Here is a 15,650-nt window from a genome sequence, read left to right on the forward strand (position 1 = left end):
GCCTTGGCTAGGTTTGTTGTAAGCATTATTCAGGCCGTTTTCTTACAGGAAACTTTTTTTTTATCAAGTCTGGGATCTGAGAATAATTAAGGATTTGAAAACAAGAGTGGGCCTAACTCAGCTTTGAATACATCTGGATCCAAGAAAATTGCAAGAGTGAAGGCTTTCATCTTAACACTGAACTCCAGTTTCAGATTGGCAGATCTGACACTCCTGAGTCTTTGGATCTGGCTCCATACTTAATACATTTATGGTTAACTGTGAAACCCTTTCAGAAAGTTATCCTAAGGGCCCAAATAACATATTGAAACTGGCTACCTCATTTCGGAGAAAATGGAAATTAAATGAAAACATACTCTTGACAAAAACAACAAAAAGTCCTGTGGCACCTTATAGACTAACAGATATTTTGGAGCATACATTTTCATGGGCTTTGTCAGATGCATGAGTCGGGGTGGGGTTTCAGAGGATTTAAGGAAGGGGGTCTCAGTGAAGGGGAGGGCCAGAGCTGACAAGGTCTATTCAGTCAGGGTGGAAATGGCCCATTTTCAGCAGTTAATGTTGAGTAGTGAACATCAAAAGAGGTGAAAACAAGTCAGTTCAGTTGGGTGATGTGGCCCATTGTCAGATGATAATGTGGATGTGTGAACATAAAGAGCACAAAAACTGTTTTTGTAATGGGCCAACCACTCCCAGTGTCTGTTCAATTCTTGGTTGTTGGAGCCAAATTTGCAAATATATTGCAGCTCAGAAATTTCTCTCTCCATTTTATTTTTGAAATTTTTTTGTTGTAGGACTGCTACTTTTAAATCTGTTACTGAGTGTCCAGGGAGATTGAAGTGTCCTCTGATAGGTTTTTGTATGTTACCATTCCTGTTGTCTGATTTATGTCCATTTATTCCTTTATGTAGAGACTGTCCAGTTTGGTCAATGTAAATTGTAGTGGGGCATTGCTGGCGCATGATGGCATATATTACATTAGTAGATGTTCAGGTGAAAGAGCCCCGGATAGTATGGTTGATGTTAGGGCTTGTGATGATATCGCTGGTGTAGATATGTGAGCAGAGTTGGCAGTGAGGTTTGTTGCAGGGTTTGGTTCCAGGTTTAGAGTTACTGTGTTGTGGTCTATAGTTGCTAGTGAGAATTTGTGTAAGGTTGTCAGGCTGTATGTAGGCGAGGACAGGCCTGCCTCCCAAGGACTGTGAAAGTGAAGGATCGTTTGTTGTCCATGTTGCGTTGCAGATCACTGATGATGTGCTGGAGAGGCCTTAGTTGGGGGCTGTATGTGATGGCCAGTGGTGTTCTCTTGTTTTCCTTGTGATGCCTGTCTTCTACCAGCTGGCTTCTGTCTTGTAGCAGGTGGCTTCAGACATGTACCCAGAAGAACCCTTTCTCCTAAAAAAATAGGAAGAAGAGTTTTTTCGAAGATGGGTTTTACTTTAGAAAGTGCTGCATCTACATGGCTTTTCTTCTTTTGAAAGAATAGGCAAATAAGGTGCCAGATATATAAATCTCCCACAAGGGAGAGTCAGTTCTCGATCTAGTACTGACTAGAATGCAGGATCTGGTCCAAGAAGTAACTATTACAGGACCGCTTGGAAATAGTGACCATAATATAATTATGTTTAATATTCCTGTGTTGGGAAGAACACCGCAGCAGTCCAACACTCTGGCATTTAATTTCAAAAAGGGGAATTATACAAAAATGAGGAGGTTAGTTAAACAGAAACTAAAAGGTAGAGTAACTAAAGTAAAATCCCTGCAGGGTGCGTGGAAACTTTTCAAGGACACCATATTAGAGGCCCAACTTAAATGTATACCCCAAATTAAAAAACACAGTAAGAAACCTAAAAAAGAGCCACCGTGGCTTAACAACCATGTAAAAGAGGCAGTGAGAGGTAAAAAGGCATCCTTTAAAAAGTGGAAGTCAAATCCTAGTGAGGAAAATAGAAAGGAACATAAACACTGCCAAATTAAGTGTAAAAATGTAATAAGAAAATAATAAGAAAAGCCAAAAACGATTGTGAGGAACAGTTAGCCATAAATTCAAAAAAATATTGTAAAATGTTTTTTAAGTACATTAGAAGCAGGAAGCCCGCTAAAAAGCAGTGGGACCCCTGGACGATAGAGATATAAAAGGAGCAATGAAGGAAGATGATGCCATTGCAGAGAAACTAAATGATTTCTTTGCTTCGGTCTTCACGGCTGAGGATATTTCAGAGGTTCCCAAATCTGAACCGTCCTTTGTAGGTGACAAATCTGAGGAACTGTCCCAAATTGAAGTGTCAGTAGAAGGGGTTTTGGAACTAATTGATAAGCTAAACAGTAACAAGTCTCCAGGACCAGATGGCATTCACCCAAGGGTTCTGAAAGAACTCAAATGTGAAATTGCAGAGCTATTAATGGTGGTTTGTAACCTATCCTTTAAATCAGCTTCAGTACCCAATGACCGGAAGACAACTAATATAACGCCAATATTTAAAAAGGGCTCTAGAGGAGAACCTGGCAATTACAGACCGGTAAGTCTAACGTCAGTACCGGGCAAATTGGTAGAAACAATAGTAAAGAATAAAATTGTCAGACACATAGAAGAACATGATTTGTTGGGCAAAAGTCAGCATGGTTTCTGTAGAGGGAAGTCATGTCTTACTAATCTATTAGAGTGTTTTGAAGGGGTTAACAAACATGCAGACAGGGGGGATCCAGTGGACATAATATACTTAGATTTCCAGAAAGCCTTTGACAAGGTCCCTCACCAAAGGCTCTTATGTAAATTAGGCGGTCATGGAATAGGAGGAAAGATCCTTTCATGGATTGGGAACTGGTTAAAAGACAGGAAACAAAGGATTGGAATAAATAGTAAATTTTCACAATGGAGGGTGGTGTTCCCCCAGGGTCAGTCCTGGGACCAATCCTGTTCAACTTGTTCATCAATGATCTAGAGAAAGGAGTAAGCAGTGAGGTGGCAAAGTTTGCAGATGATACCAAGCTGTTCAGGATAGTCAAAACCAAAGTAGAGTGTGAAGAACTTCAAAAAAATCTCAGCAAACTGAGTGGTTGGGCAGAAAAATGGTAAATGAAATTTAATGTGGGTAAGTGCAAGGTAATGCACATTGGGAAAAATAACCCCAATTACACATACAATGTGATGGGGGCAAATTTAGCTACAACAGATCAGGAAAGGGATCTTGGAAGTAGATAGTTCTCTGAAAACATCCACGCAGTGTGCAGCGGCAGTCAGTAAAGCAAATAGGATGTTAGGAATTATTAAAAATGGATAGAAAATAAGACTAAGAATATCATACTTCCCCTATATAAAACTATGGTATGCCCACATCTTGAGTACTGTGTGCAGATGTGGTCTCCTCACCTCAAAAAAGATATACTGGTGTTTAGAAGAAGTTCAGAAAAGGGCAACTAAAATGATTAAGGGTTTGGAAAGGGTCCCATATGAGGAGAGGCTAGAGAGACTGGGACTTTTCAGTCTAGAAAAGAGGAGATTGAGGGGCAATATGATAGAGGTATATAAAATCGTGAATGGTGTGGAGAAAGTGAATATTGGAAAGTTATTTACTTGTTCCCATAATATAAGAACTAGAGGACACCAAATGAAGTTAATGGGTAGTAGGTTCAAAACTAATAAAAGAAAATTTTTCTTCACACAGTGCACAGTCAACCTGTGGAACTCCTTGCCGGAGGAGGCTGTGAAGGCCAGCACTCTAACAGAGTTTAAAATAGAGCTTGATAAATTTTTGGAGGTTAGGTCCATAAATGGCTATTAGCCAAGGGTAAAGTATGGTGCCCCTAGCCTTTAGTCAAAGGCTGGAGACAGATGGCAGGAGACAAATCGCTTGATCGTTGTCTTCGGTTCACCTCCTCTGGGGCACCTGGCACTGGCCACTGTCGGCAGAGAGGATACTGGGCTAGATGGACCTTTGGTCTGACCCAGTATGGCCGTTCTTATGCAATGAGCACTTCAAACCAATTTCCATAAATACTATCTGTATTTTCAGAACCTATCTTTCTCATTTGATCTGTGCATATCCCCTCAGAAAGATAGGTATTAAATAAAATAAAATCATGGTATACCATCTAATTCAGTTTCCTTCCTCCAGGCAATTCCCTTCATTTTCCTTACATCAGAACATCTATAATAGATCTGATCAAAGGTTCATGAAATTGCAGAATTGTGGGACCGGAAGGGGCCTTCAGAGGTCTTCAAGTTCAGTCCCCTGCATTAATTATTGCCTCCCTGTTCACTCTGAATTTGTTCAGTGATTTCAGTCTCAAAAAATTCTTCCTTCTAAAAAATGTCTGCATTGAAAATATCTCTTTCTATTGGTTCAGACCATTTCCAGTACAGATACCTACTGTATGGCCTTTCAATAACACCCAATGTTTTTAACAAATGCGTGGCTCTGGTAGCAGCATATCTCAGTGGACAAGCAATTTTTGTTTTCTGTACTGAGGCAATTGGCTTCTGAAGTCTCTCAAAAGAATTTCAGAAAGTTCATTTTGTTCATTCATTCTTTGTTTGGAACCCTTGGCTTCTCATAAATGAAGAGTCTCCTCTGACATCATGAAAGATTTCATTCGTTGGTGTGATTTTTGACTCTATAAAAGGAAGAAGTTTTTAAATTAAAGACTATCATATGCTTAAATATCCATGTCAAAATATAGTTTGTTTATTTTGTTGGGTCTAATAGCATCTGTAGTGTATGTAACTCCTTATACCAGGCTCAGAATGAGACCTCTTCAGCGCTGACTGCTCAGGAATTTTACACTTTTTATGAACAGTACGTAAAAAGTACTAACTGATCTGAAGAAGGTTAGTCTCTTCAAAGATGGAGACTGGAACCTCAAAATGTCCTTAAGGGAGTTTTGTTCAACTTACCTTCTCCTTTTTTTAAGAAAATACCTACAAGGTGGGAATTAGTCTGCACATTCAAGGCCTTTGAATGACAAAGAATCTCCATTGCACATAAATATATTGAAATTGAGGGTAGTACAACTCGGAGCATTCTTGCACAGGTATGGAATTCAGATGGTCCTGGACCTCTTTTCAGCAGTATATTGTGTGAACAAGAAGAGGAAGTGTATTGTTTCAACATTGGAATTAGTGTATCCAGCGCAATATATAACCTGTTGCCGTACATGTAGTGGCTCAGTATAATGTGAATGCAAATTTGCTGAGTAGAGATTCTTCTCAGAGGTGTGAATGGATTCCAAAACATTTGGGGATTCAGGATTTTCAGTTTTGGGGGGATTTCTGAACAGAGATCTGTTTACAAACATATTCCATGCAAAATGTCCCCATTTTTTCCCTAGAGCTATCTCAAACAGACTTCATTTCAACATAAATATTGGAAGAGGATCTGATGAATGAATGCATTTCCTCTCACTCCCAGAGTTCTAAAGACTAGAAGAAAAGGGTCAGCTAGTGTAATTCACATTACACTAACATGGGCAAGACAACAATGGTACACTGAGTTACTCCGTTTATCCAAGGGCAATCACAAAAATCTTTTGTTATCAATAGATCTGCTGATGTATCAGTGGTGAAAGATCTTCCATTCATAACCACAAAAAAAAATTAAGGGGTTCCAGAGTAGCCTACCTGTTGCTTACTTTTGGTTCCCTCAGATGTTTGGCTATTAATCTGTTCCTGAAAGCTGAAAGAAGGGTATCTGTCCCAGTGCAATAGTCAGGGCTTATTGGAGAGCTCCATGTGCTCTTCAGGAAACCTTTCAGAGCAGACTGTTCTGCCTTGGGAGAACACAGATACATCCTTCTGCTGGAGGGATTGATATCCAGGCAGTATGTTTCCAAAACAAGTTGTTTTCTTTATTTAGTTTGATCAATAATTCCCAGTAAAATTAATCTAAGCCTGAATTAAAAGATAAATACCTCAGTAAAAGTATACAAGTTAAGTGCCTAATAGTTGCAAAGCACTGGATGTATATAATAATATTTATTATATTGCCTAAACAGTGTGTATTTTTAGTATGAAATTATACAAATTTAATGGCTATTAATACTTCAGAGTTAAGGCCCCATCTTTTAGAAAAGACTTCAGTCTGTCATCCTCAGTGAGTTCAGTTATTTCAAGCTCCGTGACTGCTTCATCTGTGACAAACAGGACCTTCAAGCACTCAGACTTAGCAGAGAAAGGGTCGACAAGGAATTTAATCTGAGGCCTTTTCAGCTGTAGATCACAAAATCTTTTCTCAGAAGCTTCCTCAAGTTTTCAAGTAATAATGTGTTGTGCTCCTTTTCAAGGCCTCTGGTGCTTGTTCACTCATTTGTAACACTGAAGGAAAATGTGCTAGTTTCCCCCCTTTGAAGTTGTGCTCAGAACAGTTTGTTTGTGTACAAATGCAAACAAACTTTTCTCAAGGTCAGGCAGCAACTTCAAGTTCATTTTGTCCAAGTGAATTTGTTCTTGCAACAACTGCCATCAGGCATGGGCTCTCTCTTTTGATGGAACAATGTCTAGGAGTTTATCACTTACTATACAAGTATCTGAGACAGTCCTTATCAGTATTGCCAACTGCAATTTATCCTGTACGGTACTGAAACTCTAAATATACATGTGCTTTAGTGACTTTGTTTATGTCAGAAACTCTGTGTTCAACTCTGTGGCGTGAGATTGAAGGTCTGAAATTTGTCTTTTCAAATTTTCGTCTGCTGTAGTTATGATGAAAATAAAATCAGTGAGGCATTTTTTAACAAACGTGCCCTTGCAGTATAGTTGTTTTTTTTTTTTTTTTAAGCACAAGCTATGTTCCAAGCAACTTGGTAGGAGGCAAGCATAACCCTTTGAGGTTGTTTAAGTTTGGTAAACACTTGAGTCTGTTTTTCTATTTAGCTTTTCAGGTTTTTTTTTCTGTGTGTGTGGAGTTCAGTACCTTTCAGAAGTTTCCGATCATGTTAGCGTTGTGTGTGGTGAAATGGTGCTGTAGATGTGTAGATGGAAGACTTGAAGGGTGCCAGTGAAGTGTGACACAGCAAACACAGCAATTTACCATTGCTCTCAAGAAAGTAATCATTGAATCTCCTATTCCTCTGCAAAAGCTCTGTTTTCTTTTTCATGTTTTTGCTTGTGTTTACGTTTTCCCTCCATTCTTAGGGAAGTCTGCATTAACTTTAAAAAAAAAAAAAAAAAAAAAGTCAGCTGTTGCTAGGAGTCTCATCACCAGGCCAGAGAGGGGGGTGTTGTTGAGCTGCAGTGAATGATCAATTCCCAAGGTGTGGTGTTTGCATAGTTTAGTCACAAAGTTGATAAATGGGTGGTCAACACCCATCTGGGCAGGGATCTTTTGCATGCTACTCATGAATTTACAACATATTTCGGTAACAACCATACCGCACAGTCTCATAACTTTATGAACATTAATGTTGTAAATATTTGGACAGAAAGGCAAGTTTCAGTAGGTCCTGGCTTTCCTTATAGTACCTTACACAGCATTCTTTGTATGCAATATCACAACAATATATGAATAGTGAACATGGGGGTTACAAGATTTCATTCTGTCACAGTGCTGCTTAGACTGTACCTTAAATTTCATCTTAAAATTGTTTCTGAGATTCATGTTAATCAACTGTTTATATACTGGTCCTTCCAAGGCATCATTCATCAGTATTATCATTCCACTTAGACAGAAAAGTTTCAAGTCTTCTAAGTTGTTCATTTCATGTGCTGGTAAGTAAAAGGGAAAGTCCTTGTCTAGCTAGGTTAGACAGTGGACTGAAGAGTATTATACCCTAAATAGCTTCTCTTCTTGCTCCTTTTCCACTTAGAGTTTAGTCTACTCGGGCACTAGCTACATACACATCTTTTGTAAACACATTCCCGAGATGTGTAGAGCTGCTAGATGAGTACTGTTCACGCTTCCATGAAGTCTTGCAATTTGGTTAAGGCATCCAAATTGGATTCCCACTTTGGTAGAGCATTACTCCAATCCTTGTTGAATTGCTTGCCAAACTACTCGAAAAGTGGGAGTATGCAGAGGATGCTCAAGAAGAAATAAAGGTTACCTCTTCGTAACTGGAGTTTTTTGAGGTGGACTCTGCATAATGATACTCTCCTTATGCCTTTTCCATGCCAAATTAAAATACCAGTGGTTTTCTGCTTTAGCGATGGAAGAACAGTGCCACACAATGTTTGTAAATGGAAATTTTGTGTGTAGTGCTGATTTTTTTTTTTTTATATTTAATGCTCAGTATTTGGAATGTGTACTAAAGTAACTGACTACAGTATGTAGATGTGAGATTAAAAAAGAATTAATGTAAGGGGTGAAGAGGACACTAGGTAGGTACTGTGATACGCAAGATCTGGTTCTTAAAGGGGGAACACAAATTAGGGACATGAAATCCCACTTAATTAGTTAGCCAGTTAAAAAAACATTAGGTTTAATTGGTTAATCAATTAAATGCGTGTATGGCAACTAGGGAGGCAGTGGCCCCTTCCGGGAGCACCACAGTTGCTGTGGAAGAAGGGGGCTACAGTCAGGCTGGAGTGGCCTTCCTGGTTACCACTTCTTCCCCAGCCTCCCTCTCCCCACCACCTGGGCCCAGCTGGAGCTCCCCCTGCCCATGATGGCTCCAGAGGGCTGGAGGAAGCCCCTTCTTCCAGCGGGTTGGGGGGATGCTTCAGTCTCTACTGGTTAATTGGAACAGGTAAGCCTCATCTGCTTAGGTTAAGGCATACTGGTTAACAGTTTAACTGGTTAAGTGTTACATCCCTAACACAAATATTTCTTGGAAATAATGTGCTTTACCAAAACTATCCCTTTCTTGGAGAACTCTGCTCATAACAGTTTGTCTTGATATGTTGTTTCTTGCAAATAATGATCTTTATAGTTTTTATGATGTGCCTTTAAAATAAACATGGAATCCAGGCGTTATGTCCCCTTTACCTTTGACAAATGGGATTATGTTTAAGGTGGATGATGCCATCAAGATTGCAGAGGCTCTTCTTTCTGACTTGTCTGGATATCGAACATTCCATCAAAGTTCAGATGATCTTTTGGAACAGTTTAAGGTTTATGAACAAGAACAATTTGAAAGTTGGTCCAGGGACATTCAGTCTGGTTTATCAAATCCCCGGTCGGGACTTTGGTAAGTATGAAATATTGTATGTAGTAAGAGATATTACCAAAGTCTGTTTTACAGTGTAATCTAAATAAAATTAACATAAAATGACTCTGATGAAGACCTATGGAGTGATGTTTTGGTGTAGAAGAGAGACTAAATACAAGAAATATAATAAGGTAGTTCTCAGCCACTTCACTGTTGATGATCATTTTGTGGTAAAGCAAAAAAAATGAAGAATAGTATTAATAACTGATTGTAGTGTGACAGTTCTCTAATCAAAACAAAATGAAATATGTTTCGTGGAAATGCTTTTATTATTCTTTTTTTATTTATATTATAGTAGTTCTTAGAGACTGAATGAGATTCGAGTCCCAGCGTGCTAGATGTTTGACAAATATAGGATACCAGATGGTTGGTAACCTTTAGAACTCTGAGTCTCAATAGACTAGGCATACAGAAGGGCTACATCTACACTACTACAGTATGTCGAAGTAGCCTATTTTGATGTAAGAACATCGAAATAGGCCACTTCAACGTGCATCGTCTACACATCCTCCAGGGCTGGTGCCATCGATGTTCAACGTCGAAGTAGCGATGGAGAACGTCGAAAGGAGCCACCCCGGAAGCAAATGCGGAGTGTCCACACACACACACAAGTGCTTCCCATCGAAATAAGGGGCCAGCAAAGCCCCAAACTGCTCCCTTAAAGGGCGCCTCCCAGACACACTCAGCCTGCACAGCATGAGATCCACAGAGCCGACAACCAGTTGCAGACCCTGTACACGCAGCATGGACCTGCAGCAGCAGCAGCCAGAGGCCCTGGGCTAAGGGCTGCTGCATGCGGCGACCATAGAGCCCCATAGGGGCTGGACAGAGCGTCTCTCAACCCTTCAGCTGATGGCCGCCATGGAGGATCCCACTATTTCAATGCAGCGGGATATGGATCGTCTACACATGCCCTACTTCAACATTGAACATTGAAGTAGGGTGCTATTCCCATCTTCAGATAGTAATAGCGATTTTGACATCTGACCACCTAACATAGATTTCAACATCGAAATAACTCACAGCACGTGTAGATGCGACATGTACTATTTTGACGTTGTTCCAGCTACTTCAAGTAGCCGGCTAGTGTAAACACACCCAAGGTGTATTGAGGAAAGCAGTTAAACTCATTCATGGCCATGTTTACACTAGAGGGTTTTGTCGACAAAATCCTGGGGAGTGTCCGGATTACTGAGCACGTTCTGTTGTCAGTAAGCTGACAGAATGCAGCACTTTTGTCAACAGATGTACCCCACTCTCCATGAGGATTAATGCCTCCGTCAATAGAGATCTGTCGACAAAAGGCATGCCTGGATGTTCCAGGGGCCCTTCTGTTGACAGAAGGTGCTTCCAGAGTACTGTGCACGTGCTCTGGGGGACACCCTGTCTACAGCAAGCTGTGTTCTATTGTTCCTGCCTTTGGCCATTCTTAAAGCTGTAGAGAACCTGGGAAACCCTGTGGCAGGAAGTGGAAGGTGTGCGAACATTAGAGCAACATGCTGTTTGTCCCCATTCCCTCATAGCCGCACCTGAGCCCAGAAGGTCAAAGGCTTAAACTGCAGCAAGGGAGGTTTAGGTTGGACATTAGGAGAAAGTTCCTAACTCTGAGTGGTCAAACACTGGAATAAATTGCCTAGGGAGGTTGTGGAATCTCCATCTCTGGAGATATTTAAGAACAGGTTAGATAGGTGTCTATCAGAGATGGTCTAGACAGTACTTGGTCCTGCTATGAGGGCAGGGAGCTGGACTTGATGACCTCTCAAAGTCCCTTCCAGTCCTAGCATTCTATGATTCTATGACAGGCATCCCGCGACACCCGTGGGCATCGAGGGACCAGCCTGTGGGTTCCCAAAACCTACCCTGGGGCTCGAAGAGGTGGGTCCCTTCCTGGATCTGTGGGACAAGGAAGACATGCTGCAGGACCCCAAGGCAAAACACCGCAATGCCCCCTGTCTATGTCCAGCTGGACACACTGCTCTGGCAGAGTGGGGCCACCCCTCCCCTGACCCTTCTGATTCATGGAGCCAGGTCTGGGTTAAAGCAGAGATGCTCAGGCAGGGCTATGGACCCTGGATGCTGCCTGATGCTCTGGGGCAGGCCCGGCCACCTTCGCCTATTGTAAGGAGCTTCATGACATCCTGGTGGGGGGGCACATCCCTGCCATGCCACAGTGTAGACGTGGTGCTGGAGGCCCCTCTGCAACCCAGCAGGAGTCCCCAGAGGGCTGTTTGAGTTGCAACCCCTGCTGGAGCCGGACACAGCATCAGAGGACAGCAGCAGCAGGTCTGTCTTTCTGGAGTCAGTCTCCGCCAGCCAGGCCACCTCCTGGACTTCATCTGTGCTGGGTGAGGGTCCCTCTGGTCAGTATCCCATGCGTTACACAGCCCAGGGCATGGGAGACAGGCACAGATGGGGTATGCTGCAAGCGTCACCTGGCTGGCTTGGGTGGGATCTCACGCTGCAGTCCTGCCACATGGAACCATGTGCAAGGTGGTGTGTGCCACCTGGACCCAGCAGACAGCCCCAGGGCACTGGCAACAGCCTGCTGCCAGCCTCATGGGAGTCTGGAGAAGCTTCAGGCTCTGGGTGGGTGGGGTTGGGGAACCTGCCAGTGCCTGCCATGGCTGGAAGTGGGCTGACCACAAGGGCACTGACACGATCTCAGATGCACCGAGGAGTGTGTCTCCTGGGATGTGGGCATTCCCATAGGTAGCACCCACTCCTGCAGACAGAGCTGCAAGCTGCAGGTATGTGTGGGGGTGCTGGGGAGGGTCAGGCTGCTTCCAGCTCACCTAGCACCCGAGGTCACCCCTCAGTGGCTAGACACCCCCTTTAGCCACTAGCGCATTGGGTGGCAAGGGAGCAGTAATGGGGCAGCGGTAATGGAGGCACTGCAGAGTCCCCATGCAGCAGGGCCCATTGAGCAGGCCACATATGGCTTTGCCTCCTGGGTCATTCCTGTCCCTTGGCCTGGTGGGTATTGGATGTTGCTCATAGTGGAGGACAGGGCCTCAGGGACTTCATTGTGTGAATGACTCACCATCTCTTCCCATCTGCACTTACACCATCTGAGGGCTGGGCCAGCCCCACCTTGCCACCAGCGTGGGCCAGACCCACCCCACCACGAGAGTGAGGCAGCCTTACACCACCGTCAGGGCAAGCCCACAGCCAGAGGGGCTGATGCCACGTGCTGGAGGACCTCCAGAGGGACAACAGTGCTGCCTTCTGGAGCATGATGGAGTTAATGGAGCAGTGAGTGCAGGATGACAGGGAGTGGTGGTTGCGGGCATGGGACCAACTCATGTCACTCTTTGATGCCACCAATGGTATCTGGCAGGACGTGATGACCCAGTTGTCTGCAGCTGTCACCCCTGCCACCATCCCTGCTGCCCTGCCCCTAGTGGCCATTCTGCAGGGCATCCTAGACCTCCTGCAATGGCTGAGGGCTATTGCTGCCCTCCCCCTGCTCTCCAGACCCCACCTGCTCACCCAAACCCCACCGCAACCCAACCCCCCCATACCTCCCCCCTGCTCTCAGCCCCAATCCAGCCCAGATGGGCACCCCGACTCCACAGTGGGAGGGGATCTCAAGACTGACACCACTCAGGGTCCCTCTCCCCTTCAGGTTTGCAGCCACTGCGTCTCCTCCATGTTTTGAGGCCTCCCAACCCCCCTTCTGAAGACCCCCTCTTTCGATCTGCTTTTCATTCTGGTTGCAGTCTCTTGACAGTAACAGACAGATATCTTCCAACAGTAACTTTTGTCCACAGCTCACTCTAGTGTAGACATAGCCAAAGAGTAGTGGACCTTAAGGCCGTTTCCATTCCATGAGCTCAAATGATTGCGGAATGATGATGTCCTCAGATGTGGAGTGTCACCTCTGCACAGTTGTTGGCGTAGGGGATATTTTGCGCAAACAGATCTCATCTTTTTTTTCCCCCTCACCAGTGCTGGTGTGTTTGATGCAAATGTTTCTGTATCTACTGCTGCTGGTCTGTCTCTGATCTTCAGTCTGGGTCTGCCCTGGAATTTCACTCTTCTTCAATCTCGTATGGCTGAGTGGAGAAGTGTCACATGAGCCCTGTCACATTGAGACTGGAAGTGTCCCTTACGTGGTTCTGTATCCAAAGGATGCTCAGGGCTGATGACTAAAGAAACAATGGGTATTATAACATGCCCAAAAATCTTCTAAATATAAAAACATATTTTAAATAAAGTTCTGTTATGTGTTGCCCTTCTTGCTAGTCTTCAGCGGTCTCGACTAGTAATATATGTTACTAGACTAACACAATCATAGGCTACGTCTACACTAGCCCCAAACTTTGAACTGGCCATGCAAATGGCCATTTCGAATTTACTAATGAAGCACTGAAATACATATTCAGCGCCTCATTAGCATGCGGACGGCCGCGGCACTTCAAAATTGATGCGGCTTGCCGCCGTGCGGCTCATCCCAACAGGGCTCCTTTTCGAAAGGACCCCGCCTACTTCGAAGTCCCCTTATTCCTATCTGCTCATGGGAATAAGGGGACTTCGAAGTAGGCAGGGTCCTTTCGAAAAGGAGCCCAGTCGGGACGAGCTGTGTGGCGGTGAACCGTGTCAATTTCGAAGTGCCGCGGCTGCCCACATGCTAACGAGGCGCTGAATATGTATTTCAGCGCTTCATTAGTAAACTTCGAAATGGTCATTTGCATGGCCATTTCGAAGTTTGGGGCTAGTGTAGACACGGCCATAGAACAAACGACTTTAAAACAAATAATTAAAAAAGATAATGTGACCTAGGATTTTGGAATTTGTATATAATATGCTCATTCAGTGTGTTTAGAATAATAATAAGCTATATCTTTAAAAAGGACAAATTATGCTTGATAATTTTTAGTATTAATTTTCATTTAGCGTGCAAGCTAGTAGTCCTGTTATGGAGCTGGATCATTCTGATGGAGAATTGAAAATACGTTATTCAGATCGTTTGGTAACTCTCCTGAGAGAAGTGCGTCAGTTATCTGCACTTGGATTTGTTATTCCTGCTAAAATACAGCAAGTTGCGAACACTGCACAAAAATTCTGCAAGCAAGCAGTTATCCTCAAGCAGGTATAAGATGATAAACCATAACTACTGTCTGTACTGATTTCTGTGCATTAGTGGTAGAGTGTTTCCAGACCATTATATTGCTATTCTGATTATCAGACTGTAAGCTTTTTGCTATAAGCTTTTATCTTTATTAAAGCTACAATGTGTTTCTTGAAAAATTGAAAAGCATTGAATTATGATAATATGGCAAATAAATTTAATCCTAAAAAATTGAACAAAAATAAGTAGCTGTATATGTTTAATGCAGTATTAATAATTAATTTATTTTTGAAATTGATTATGAAATCTTTCATTAAAGAGAACTAAGTTGAAAACAGTAACAGAGAGATAGCTGTGTTAGTCTATATTCAATCAAAACAAAAAATCAGGCCAGTAGCACTTTAAAGACCTAACAAAATCATTTATTAGGTGGTGAGCTTTCGTGGGACAGACCCGCTTCTTCAGACCGTAGCCACGTATGGTTCTTCCTATACCATTTTCCTTAAATTTTCTGGATGGAGATTGAGGATTCCTATGTATGGCTGTGGTCTGAAGAAGTGGGTCTGTCCCACGAAAGCTCACCTACCGTGGCCCCTTAGGCAGTCATCCACAGTGTTCAGCCATAAGACAAGCCAAGACCCTCAAAAAAGTGACAATTTTCCTGTCCTTCATACTATGCCACTTTCACTTTTGCCTTAGGGCTGGCAGCGGTGCTACCTTTAAAGCAGGGCATCCAGCTCTGAAGGTAGTACAGAAGTAAAAGTGGCAAAACTGCAACCCCGCTACAATAGGCATATTTCACAGGAAAGACCAGATGTCACCACGGGAGACAAGATTTTATGGTCCGTGACAAGTCTGTGAAGAACACACACACATACATAGACCTCAGAGTTTGAACCTGAGCCCAGCAGCCATTTCCACGTTAGGGAAATACAACCCCTTTAAGTGTGAGTGAGTAGCAAACTTACAGTTGCTAGGGGTCAGCCACCAAAGGGTAACACGATCACATGCTCTAAAATGGTGTATTATATATACACTTTAAAATTTAAAATTTTTCATTGATAGTCGTATTGATGAAGTGTAGGTCTTGAAAATGTTGAGGTAGGCAGTACCCTCAGAATATATTACAAGTATTAAAAATTACTGGCCTATAAAGTATGGCAGAAAGGATTGTAGGGGTTATAGTGGACCACAAGTTAAATATGAGTCAACAGTGTGATGCTGTTGCAAAAAAAGCAAACATGATTCTGGGATGCATTAACAGGTGTGTTGTGAACAAGACACGAGAAGTCATTCTTGTGCTTTACTCTGCACTGGTTAGGCCTCAGTTGGAGAATTGTGTCCAGTTTTGGGTGCCGTATTTCAAGAAAGATATGGAGAAATTGGAAAAGGTCCAGAAAAGAGCAACAAGAATGATCAAAGGTCTGGAGAACATGAC

The 15,650-nt window shown here is 42.9% G+C and overlaps 1 protein-coding gene across 1 annotated transcript in view; it reads left to right on the forward strand.

Moving 5' to 3' along the window:
- DYNC2H1 (dynein cytoplasmic 2 heavy chain 1) overlaps positions 1 to 15,650 on the forward strand; it is a 346,899-nt gene that overhangs the window by 17,911 nt on the left and 313,338 nt on the right. Inside the window, exons 11-12 of the mRNA XM_074984721.1 lie at positions 8,945 to 9,120; positions 14,038 to 14,233. Of these exons, the coding sequence (XP_074840822.1) occupies positions 8,945 to 9,120; positions 14,038 to 14,233 (372 nt within the window). The remainder of the gene's footprint in view (positions 1 to 8,944; positions 9,121 to 14,037; positions 14,234 to 15,650) is intronic.

The sequence above is a fragment of the Carettochelys insculpta genome, chromosome 1, assembly GCF_033958435.1.
Source record: "Carettochelys insculpta isolate YL-2023 chromosome 1, ASM3395843v1, whole genome shotgun sequence".
NCBI lineage: Eukaryota > Metazoa > Chordata > Testudines > Carettochelyidae > Carettochelys > Carettochelys insculpta.